General features: G+C 51.6%; 1 protein-coding gene across 1 annotated transcript; it reads left to right on the top strand.

The window, feature by feature from the left end:
• The first annotated feature begins 3,536 nt into the window (after positions 1 to 3,536).
• LOC119357203 (oxalate--CoA ligase-like) lies at positions 3,537 to 5,740 on the top strand. The gene is made up of 2 exons (XM_037624189.1): positions 3,537 to 4,051; positions 4,173 to 5,740. The coding sequence occupies exons 1-2, from the start codon at positions 3,845 to 3,847 to the stop codon at positions 5,550 to 5,552; spliced, it is 1,587 nt and encodes a 528-aa protein (XP_037480086.1). The 5' UTR covers positions 3,537 to 3,844; the 3' UTR covers positions 5,553 to 5,740.
• The last annotated feature ends 5,551 nt before the right edge of the window (positions 5,741 to 11,291 follow it).

Raw genomic sequence — 11,291 nt, 5'->3', positions numbered from 1 at the left:
AATTAATTAAACCATACATTGAAACTATGTAAAACATTTCAATGCGAAAACAAGTGCGATCATAATCGCAACCAAGGTAACAATTGATCCAACGGCATAATGATACCAAGCCTCGGTATGAATGGCATATTTTCTAATCTTTCTAATCTTCAAGCGCATTGCATCCATCTTGATCTTGTGATCATGGACGACATCCGCAACATGCAACTCCAATATCATCTTCTCCTCCTCAATATTTTTTATTTTTTCCTTCAACAAATTGTTTTCTTCTTCAACTAAATTTAACCTCTCGACAATAGGGTCGGTTGGCATTTCCGATTCACATACATCCTAGATAAATAAAATCTATGTTATGTTGGTCGGTATAATTTTCATAAACAATAAATGAACCAATAGTTATAAAGATAATATACATACCACATCCGAATCATAGACAGGACAAGGGCCGACAGGGGCGGATACCAAAACCATCGCACTATATAAGATGCAATAATAAATGTAAGAAAATGATACAAGTATCTATCTAAACATACAAGTAAGAATATTTTTCCTTTCAGAGAAGATAAGAACAAGAGGCTCACCACGGTGGTGCCGGTGATGAGATCGACGCGGGTGATCGACGGCGGTGAAGACGGGGACGGGGCGTGACGGCCGCTAAATCTAGACAAATCTCGAGGAAAATGGAGCTTGGAGGTCGAGCTTCGAGAGGAGAAAGCTTAAGTAGTGTGGCTCGGGCATTTCATCGAACACCTCATGTGCATAGGAGGTGAGCTAGAGCACCACAAAGCCCTCTCCCCCTCGGCCAGAAAAAACAGAGCACTGTGCTCTGCTCTTGCGCGAGGGGGTATATATAGGCACCTCATTGGTCCCGGTTGGTGACATGAGCCGGGACTAAAGGGGAGCCTTTGGTCCCGGTTCAAGCCACCAACCGGGACCAATGGTGGTGGGCCAGGAGCGAGGCCAATTGGTCCCGATTCATCCCACCAACCGGGACCAAAAGGTCCAGATGAACCGGGACCAATGGCCTACATGGCCCGGCCGGCCCCCTGGGCTCACGAACCGGGACCAACGCCCACATTGGTCCCGGTTCTAGACTGAACCGGGACTAATGGGCTGACCCAGCCTAGACCAAAGCCCTGTTTTCTACTAGTGAGTGCATACAATCTATGTTGCCAAGCATACCTGGAAAGCCTCTAGCTGCGTTGGTCGCCAACAATCTCTCTGTATCAGCGGCAGTTGGCTGCCTCAAGTACTCTGGGCCAAAGACCTCGATCACAGCCTGGCAAAACTTGTACATTGACATCAGACATGTTGTCTCACTCATAAGCACATACTCATCCACCAGATCGCCTGGAATTCCATATGCAAGCATGAGGATGGCCGCGGTGCATTTCCGGTAGGAGGAGAATCCAAACTTGCCAAGGGCATCCGTCTTGCACTCGAAGTATGGGTCATGAGCAACCACTCCCTCTCGGATACGATTGAACACATGCCTGGCCATACGAAAACGGCGACGAAATTTATCCGTCCTGAAGAGCGGGGTGTTGGCAAAGTAATCTGCATAGTGCAGGGCGTGGCCTCTCTCCCTGTTACGGTTCAGGTTGGGAGCACGGCCAGGGACTGACCCCCTGTACCGAGGAAGCTGCCGTTGAATATGGTCGTGAATGACCAGTGCAGCCACCACAAGATCGTCATCATCCGATGACGAATCGTCCGATGAACAAAGGAAGTGATGGTAGAAAAACTCGTCTCCACTGTCCATACCTTTGTTGGCAAAAGGTCGAACACCTTGCGCTCGTGGTGGCGAAGAGGCCGCGATGATCACCTCGACGCAGCAGGGTGGTTGTCGGCCGGCTACAGGTCGCTCTGGAGCTCTCGTCGAAATCTGCCTTGGCCGCCGTGGTACGTCGCCAGCAGTCGTGCCCCTCTGCCACCGGCAAGGACGGCGAGGGCCAAACCTCCTCCGATCGACGACCAAAACTACGGCGGAAGCGCGGGCGTGGTGGCGGCCATGTCGAGACGTGGTTTGGTACGGACGGCGGGGGGGCTGCGCGGTGAGGAGGCGGCCGGAGAATAGCAGCGGCACCGGCGGCGGGGCGGGGCGGGGAGAGAGGGTGAAGCGTTGGGAGCGGAGGGACTGCTAGTGTCCCCGACAGGCGGGCCATGGGGGGGGACAAGGGCGTGCGTCGAAGCCGTCCGCGTGCGTCCGTTTCACCCCAAACCGAGCGCAAGTTTGGGCCGGGGATGGGTCGAAAGCGGACGGAATCCGGACATTTGTCCGTTTGCGCCCGCGCGCTGGGCCGTCTCGTTTGTCCCTTTTACCCCAAACGGACGGGGGCGGACAGGATAGGGTCGCGCGGTGGAGTTGGCCTAACTCCCTCTCCATGCTCCCATCCATGCTCCCACCTCATCCTACGGCTGTCTTTTTTCCTTTTTCCTTTCTAATCTAATTATCTCCCCCCTGATTTTAAGTGGGTGGGGCCGGGCCTTATTTTGGTCCAATCAAATCAAGCCATGTATGCGGGAGCATGGATGGGCGCACAAGCGGAGAGCAGGCAAGTCTTGTCCCATTAAACAGAGAAAACTCGTAACACGTCAACAAAAATATACTCCCTCCGTCCCGAAAAACATGTCACGGGCCTATTTCACTGGTAATTTGAGAAAAAAAAACTCGTGATTTCAAAAGCGTTTCAAACAAGTCCCTCCGCCCTGTCTTCTACCTTCGCCCGTCGCCAGGGGCCGGAGAAACCAGCTGAGCTCCTCCGCCGTCGTCAAGTACATGCTCTCGCTGGCATCGGCAGTTACCTCCTCCACCGCCATAGCCCAGATCTGCGCCGCCGCGGTCCCCTCCCGTTGCGATAAATTGGTACTAAGTTATAATGTCATAAATGATACTACTTTTCGCTAGAAAGTTGATCAAAGTATTAAAACTTTAACTTAGGATCCCTTTAAAAAAAAAACTTTAACTTAGGATCCGTCGATGGAGCTTTTTTTTGATTTCTTCTTCTGGTTGCCCTCTCTCGTGCACCGATCAAACCAAGCCAAGCCAAGCCAAGGTGGTCGGCACGCACCAAATTAAAAGCCGGCCCGCCTTTTCGGCCTCGGATGGGCCGCTGGTCGACCTCGACACGTTTACCTGATGACTAAGCTGCCACATGATTTGTTTGTTAAGGGCACACGGATAGTATTATTACTATTATAATTTAGCTAAGGACTAAGCAGAAGTGATCAGGTTATTGATACATATCTCCCTGCTTAATTGCTTGCTTAAATTATGCAACACCCTATCTTCATCATAATCATACTAATCAAGACACGACGACGGCCGACAGGTGGTCGCCCTACGTCCTGTACGTGAGTCGTGCCTTCTCCAAGGCCCAGAGAGATATGTTGTACTACTACAACTACAAGCAGGCGGGTTTTCTGTCAGAATCTTTATCTTCTTCGTTGAGTCCTTCGTTCACACGCCCCCGGTTCCGTTCCGTTTAAATACATACATGATCGTCATCGTGTGCCTGCATAACAGCACCCAGCAGCTAGTACGTAACAAAATTTCGATTTGGGTTTGGGTTGCTGCCAGGAGGAAGAAGACGAGTCCCCATCGCAGATCAACAACCGCCGCGAATCTCCCGGCGGGCCCGCTCCGGACCGGCGCCCACCAGCCGCCGGCGAGCTGACCGAGCGAACCAAAAGCGAAACCGCCTCTACTCCGTGTTCGTTTATAAACCGGCACCATCGGACGAGGGACGACACCAGCCAGTCACGCACGGAGCGGACAAGAGAGGAAACCAACACAGCACATTGGCGCCCTCCACGCATCGTCGCTAAGACGGATCCATCATCCATGGACGCCCTCACGCTCACCTCCCTCCTCAAGGCCGCCGCCGCCGCCTTCCCCGACCGCCGCGCCATCGCCGTCCACGCCAAGATCGACCTCACGCACGCCGCGCTCGACGCCCTCGTCGACGCCGCCGCCGCGCGCCTCGCCGCCGGCCCCGACGGCCTCCGCCCCGGCCAGACCGTCGCGCTCTGCTTCCCCAACACCGTCGAGGTAACCAATTTCTTGATCAATAACCGTCTATATATATATAAATAAATCCATCCATCAATGGATCGTTCGTCCTCGCGCGGCTCTGTTTCTCAATTCGTCTCTCTTGATTTCGCGCGCGCAGCTGGTGGTGGTGTTCCTGGCGGTGATCCGCGCGCGGGGCGTGGCGGCGCCGCTCAACCCGGCCTACACGCAGGACGAGTTCGAGTTCTACCTCTCCGACTCGGGCGCGCGCCTGCTCGTCACCGGCGCCGACGGCAACGCGCCCGCGCAGGCCGCCGCCGCCAAGCTCGGCCTCCCCCACGCCGTCGCCGCCACGCTCACCGACGCCGCCGGCCCGCTCGGACTCACCGGCCTCGTCGAAGGCAACCCCGCGCCGCAGAACAACGGCACCCTCCAACATAAAGAGGAGAACGAGCCGTCGGACGTGGCCCTGTTCCTGCACACCTCCGGCACGACGAGCCGGCCCAAGGGGGTGCCGCTCACGCAGCACAACCTGGCGGCCTCCGTGCAGAACATCCGCGCCGTGTACCGGTTCGCCGAGACGGACGCGACGGTGGTGACGCTGCCGCTCTTCCACGTGCACGGCCTCATGTGTGCGCTGCTGTCCTCGCTCGCCTCCGGCGCGTCGGTGGCGCTCCCCGCCGCCGGCCGCTTCTCGGCGTCCACGTTCTGGGCCGACATGCTCGCGGCGGGCGCCACGTGGTACACGGCCGTGCCGACCATCCACCAGATCATACTGGACCGGCACGCGTCGCGGCCGGAGCCGCGGTACCCGGCGCTCCGGTTCGTGCGGAGCTGCAGCGCGTCGCTGGCGCCGGTGATCCTGGAGCGGCTGGAGGCGGCCTTCGGGGCGCCGGTGCTGGAGGCGTACGCCATGACGGAGGCCTCCCACATGATGACCTCCAACCCGCTGCCGCAGGACGGGGCGCGCAAGCCCGGTTCCGTGGGGCGCGCGGCGGGGTCGCTGGAGGTGGCGGTGCTGGACGAGGCCGGCAGCCATGTCCCCGCCGGCGAGCGCGGGGAGGTGTGCATCCGCGGGCCGAACGTGACGGCCGGGTACAAGACCGCGGACCCCGGCGCGAACGAGGCGGCGTTCCTGCACGGGTGGTTCCACACGGGCGACATCGGCGTGATGGACGGCGAGGGGTACGTGAGCCTGGTGGGGCGGATCAAGGAGCTCATCAACCGGGGCGGCGAGAAGATCTCGCCCATCGAGGTGGACTCGGTGCTGCTGGGCCACCCGGACGTGGCGCAGGCGGTGTCGTTCGGCGTCCCCGACGAGAAGTACGGCGAGGAGATCCACTGCGCGGTGATCCCCAGGGATAGTGTGAAGCTGGGCGAGGAGGAGGTGGTGGCCTTCTGCCGGAAGAACCTGGCGGCGTTCAAGGTGCCCAAGAAGGTGTACATCGCCGCCGACCTGCCCAAGACGGCCACCGGCAAGATCCAGCGCCGCATCGTCGCGCAGCACTTCTTCGTCGTGCCCGCCGCCGCCAAGGCCTAGAAGAGCTCGTCGGTCCGTCGATCGATCACGTCGCCGACTTTTGTCCGTTTGTTTACGTCGACATAGACAAAACAGGGGATTTGATAATGAAATTGCGCGCCACTTACATTGCGACCGGTAAAAGTTGTGGTTGATTTGATTGATGAAGATTACTACACTTTTCACCGCCGTGCATGCCGACGAGTAAACCTTGGTCGTGTCACCCACGTCATTCTTTTCTCTGAACGAACCTGGCACGAAACAGCACCCGTGAATAGGAGCCCGTGGCCGTGAGCCGTGAGCGCGCGCCGGCCATGATCACGGGGCGCTTTTACTACTGGTCAAAGTATGTACAGAGAAAATGGAAGGATTAGTTCATGGTTGTTTGGTTTCGCGTCGTGTCGCGTGGTCGAAGCACATGGTGTGGCATATTCTGTAGCTTACATTCGTCGTGGCTCGCGTGGAATAACATCTTTTTTTGGGTTGAGGAAAGTGATGGTCGGGCCGCATAATTGTCGCGTCGTCGAGTTGATCTCGCGTCTCGTCGACGGAACGGACAACACTCAATCGACTTGTGGCTGTTGGCGAGTGGCCGGCGACGGCGACATTCCCTTGGACTAAACCAATTATTTATGTAGTATTTTTCAACACTTGGCTGCGATATTCGGTTCCGTCGAGGATCAGATTTAGATTAAGAAAAAAAAGGTAGGCCTGGGCGGGAGAGTATTAGGTGATACGAAGCCGTAGATGCTCTCATGATACGTAATATTTTGCGAAAAAGACCTTCTAAAGTCAAAATTGCGAACAAGTACGGCAATCTTTCAGAACCTTCTAGAAGCCATTGGATCTGAGATCCGACGGACCAGAAGCTCGTATCATGGGACCATCTAAGGCATGGTATCACCTGATGGGCATCCGGGGGTGCTGTCAGTCAGAACACGGGAATTAGCACGACGGGTGCTCTGGGACACGTGGCTAAGGGACGAGCACGACGTGCGGCGCGTCTCTTTCTTCGCCGACACGTCGTCGAGGCCGCGGTGGCCACGTCAAGAGCGTGCAGCGCCTGCTCCTCGGGTGCGCGGCCTCACGCCCACGCCGTCGCCACCACCACCTTCTCGCATGACAGCGAAGGAGGAGGCCCGACTCATGTAACGTGTCATGGAGGACTCCATGAAAACACACGATGAGCGCCAATGGCCGGGCCTTGAGGAGACGATGGCCCTCTCTGCGGCTGGCGATGTCGCCATCCCCGAACTGGAGATGGTGAGGGCGAAGGAGGTGATGGAGGAGGAGCTGGTGGTCGCGTTTCACCCAGGCCTGGTGGGCCAGCAGTGGAGCTGGTCGTGCACGGCTCCGGAGATGGCCGACGCCATGAATTACAATGTCTAATCAGTCCTTGATTTTTAAAGGTGCTCTCCATTTATGTTTTGCGGTCTCAGAAAGGCTAGCGAGATGCCATCTTATTATATCAGATTATGATTATTTTGAGAAAGTGTTGTCATCCGAGATTTATTATTATTGCTCGCTAGTTGATTATGCCATTGATATGAGTAAACATGAGACCTAAATGTTACTGTGACTATGATTAGTTCATAATCTTTGCTGAAAACTTGAATGCTGGCTTTACATATTTACAACAACAAGAGCAAACATAGTTTGTAAAAGTTTTTCTTTATCACTTTCAGTTTATCAACTGAATTGCTTGAGGACAAACAAAGGTTTAAGCTTGGGGGAGTTGATACGTCTTCGTCGTATCTACTTTTCCAAACACTTTTGCCTTTATTTTGGACTCTAACATGCATGATTTGAATGGAACTAATCCGGATTGACGCTGTTTTCAGCAGAATTGCCATGGTGTTATTTTTGTGCAGAAATAAAAGTTCTCGGAATGACCTAAAAATCAATGGAGAATTATTTTGGAATATATAAAAAATACTGGAAAAAAGATCCACGTCAGGGGGCCACCACCTGTTCACGAGGGTGGGGGCGCGCCCTACCCCCCTAGGCGCGCCCCCTGCCTCGTGGCCTCCCTGACGCTCCACCGACCTCAACCCTGACTCCATATATTCAGTTTCCGGAAGGAAAAAAAATCAGAGAGAGGGATTCATCGCGTTTTACGATACGGAGCCGCCGCCCAAGCCCTAAACTCTCTCGGGAGGGCTGATCTGGAGTCCGTTCGGGGCTCCGGAGAGGGGAATCCGTCGTCATCGTCATCATCAACCTTCCTCCATTACCAATTTCATGATGCTCACCGCCGTGTGTGAGTAATTCCATCATAGGCTTGCTGGGCGGTGATGGGTTGGATGGGATTTATCATGTAATCGAGTTAGTTTTGTTAGGGTTTGATCCCTAGTATCCACTATGTTCTGAGATTGATGTTGCTATGACTTTGCTATGCTTAATGCTTGTCACTAGGGCCCGAGTGCCATGATTTCAGATCTGAACCTATTATGTTTTCATCAATATATGAGAGTTCTTGATCCTATCTTGCAAGTCAATAGTCACATACTATGTGTTATGATCCGGCAACTCCGAAGTGACAATAACCGGGACCACTCCCGGTGATGACCGTAGTTTGAGGAGTTCATGTATTCACTATGTGTTAATGCTTTGGCCCGGTACTCTATTAAAAAGAGGCCTTAATATCCCTTAGTTTCCAATAGGACCCCGCTGCCACGGGAGGGTAGGACAAAATATAGCATGCAAGTTCTTTTCCATAAGCATGTATGACTATATTCGGAATACGTGCCTACATTACATTGATGAATTGGAGCTACTTTTGTGTCACCCTATGTTATGACTATTACATGATGAACCGCATTCAGCATAATTCTCCATCAGCGATCCAATGCCTACGAGCTTACCATATATTGTTCTTCGCTTATTTACTTTTCCGTTGCTATTGTTACAATCACTATAAAACACCAAAAATATTACTTTTGCTAGCGTTACTTTTGCTATCGTTACCACTACTATCATATTACTTTAATACTAAATACCTTGCTGCAGATATTAAGTTTCCAGGTGTGGTTGAATTGACAACTCAGCTGCTAATACTTAAGAATATTCTTTGGCTCCCCTTGTGTCGAATCAATAAATTTGGGTTGAATACTCTACCCTCAAAAACTTTTGCGATCCCCTATACTTGTGGGTTATCACATGGCATCTTCTTATTTTCTCGAATACAGTGGCTACGACTCAATGACGAGAGCCATCTTTCCAAGTTAGTACAAAAGCATCTACAATCGGGCGCCTTAAACCCGTCTCATATGTCCGGACGACCCGCTCGTGTTGGGGAACGTAGTAATTTCAAAAAAATTCCTACGCACACGCAAGATCATGGTGATGCATAGCAATGAGAGGTGAGAGTGTGATCTACGTACCCTTGTAGACCGACAGCGGAAGCGTTAGCACAACAAGGTTGATGTAGTCGTACGTCTTCACGGCCCGACCGATCAAGCACCGAAACTACGGCACCTCCGAGTTCTAGCACACGTTCAGCTCGATGACGATCCCCGGACTCCAATCCAGCAAAGTGTCGGGGAAGAGTTCCGTCAACACGATGGTGTGGTGACGATCTTGATGTACTACCGTCGCAGGGCTTCGCCTAAGCACCGCTACAATATTATCGAGGATTATGGTGGAAGGGGGCACCGCACACGGCTAAGAATATGATCACATGGATCAACTTGTGTGTCTAGGGGTGCCCCCTGCCCCTGTATATAAAGGAGCAGGGGAAGGTGCGGCCGACCAGGAGGAGGGCGCGCCAGGAGGAGTCCTACTCCCACCGGGAGTAGGATTCCCCCTTTTCCTAGTTGGAATAGGATTCGAGAGGGGGAAAGAGGAGAGAGAGAAGGAAGGGGGCGCCGCCCCCCTCTCCTTGTCCTATTCGGACTAGGGGGGGGGGGAGGGGCGCGCGGCCCAGCCCTGGCCACCTCTCTTCTCTTCCACTAAAGCCCACTAAGGCCCATATACCTCCCGGGGGGTTCCGGTAACCTCCCGGTACTCCGGTAAAATCCCGATTTCACCCGGAACACTTCCGACATCCAAATATAGGCTTCCAATATATCAATCTTTATGTCTTGACCATTTCGAGACTTCTCGTCATGTCCGTGATCACATCCAGGACTCTGAACAAACTTCGGTACATCAAAATGCATAAACTCATAATATAATTGTCATCAAAACCTTAAGCGTGCGGACCCTACGGGTTCGAGAACAATGTAGACATGACCGAGACACGTCTCCGGTCAATAACCAATAGCGGAACCTGGATGCTCATATTGGCTCCCACATATTCTACGAAGATCTTTATCGGTCAGACCGCATAACAACATACGTTGTTCCCTTTGTCATCGGTATGTTACTTGCCCGAGATTCGATCGTCGGTATCTCAATACCTAGTTCAATCTCGTTACCGGCAAGTCTCTTTACTCGTTTCATAATACATCATCTTGCAACTAACTCATTAGTTGTAATGCTTGCAAGGCTTATGTGATGTGCATTACCGAGAGGGCCCAGAGATACCTCTCCGACAATCGGAGTGACAAATCCTAATCTCGAAATACGCCAACCCAACATGTACCTTTGGATACACCTGTAGAGATCCTTTATAATCACCCAGTTACGTTATGACCACTGGTAGAAAAAGGGCCTATAGTCCCGGTTCGTAAGGGCCTTTAGTCCCGGTTCCTGAACCGGGACTAAAGTGTCGGTACTAATGCCCTGACCCTTTAGTCCCGGTTTAATCCAGAACCGGGACTAAAGGGCGCGGCCACGTGGAGCTCCACCTTTAATCCCGGTTGGTAACACCAACCGGGACTAAAGATTTTATGTTTTTTTGTGAATTTTTTTTTGAATTTTTTTTTATTTTCAAACTTCTGAATTATTTTAACCTCTAGTCTGTAATCACCACCCCTCATCACTTCTCAATTTATCCTCTAATCACCCCTCATCATTCCAAATCATCTAACTTCCCGAACGGTCACCCATCCTCCCACTCCCCCAGCCTGAGCACGCTTAACTTCCGGGTTCTATTCTCCCTCGCTCCAAGTCTGCACTTGTTGTTTTCCTGACAATAGTAAGATGTCAATCCTATTACCTTGAGGAATTTTGCTTGAGCATGAAGTGACACATTTCACTGTTTGAGTTTGAAACTATTGTTTTAAAAAACAATAATTATTTAGTAACACTAATATTTCTTGAATAATTAGTTTGACCATTGTTTGACCACAGTTTGACCAGATTTGACCAAAATTGAAATAACAAAAATAATTATTTAGTAACACTAATATTCTAGAATAATTAGTTTGACCATTGTTTGACCACAGTTTGCCCACTCTTTGAATATTTTTCAATTTTTTCCACTCTAGATCTTAAAAGCCCCGTAACTTTTTTCTATTAGGTTTTTGAGGTTTTTGAGGATCTTAAAAGCCCCCTGTTAAATTCGGATGTAACTTTTCGAGTAGATGATTTTTCATATAAAGAACTTTTTCATCCGAGTTAGTATGCAAAAGTTATGCCCATTTTTACAAATTTCAGAGAGATTTTGCAAATAAAGTCAAAATTCACATTTGCAAATTTTCCCAACAACTAGACCACATATCACATGAGAAACTTATTTTCTTTTATTTTTTTTGACATTTCCATTATTTTCTTTTATTTTTTAAAAATTGAAAAGGCGATCCACCGGGGAGGGGGGTAGAGTTTGAAAATGGGACCTTTAGTACCGGTTCGTGGCAGGATCCGGGACTAAAGGTC

Source organism: Triticum dicoccoides, chromosome 2A (assembly GCF_002162155.2).
Source record: "Triticum dicoccoides isolate Atlit2015 ecotype Zavitan chromosome 2A, WEW_v2.0, whole genome shotgun sequence".
Taxonomy (NCBI): domain Eukaryota; kingdom Viridiplantae; phylum Streptophyta; class Magnoliopsida; order Poales; family Poaceae; genus Triticum; species Triticum dicoccoides.
This window is presented reverse-complemented; position numbering and strand designations above follow the sequence as displayed.

What these genes read in the sequence shown, in the direction of transcription:
- LOC119357203 (XM_037624189.1), top strand. Translation starts at nt 3,845, where the DNA reads ATGGACGCCCTCACGCTCACCTCCCTCCTCAAGGCCGCCGCCGCCGCC. An exon ending in GCTTCCCCAACACCGTCGAG is followed by an intron (nt 4,052 to 4,172) that starts GTAACCAATTTC and finishes TCGCGCGCGCAG; the next exon opens with CTGGTGGTGGTGTTCCTGGC.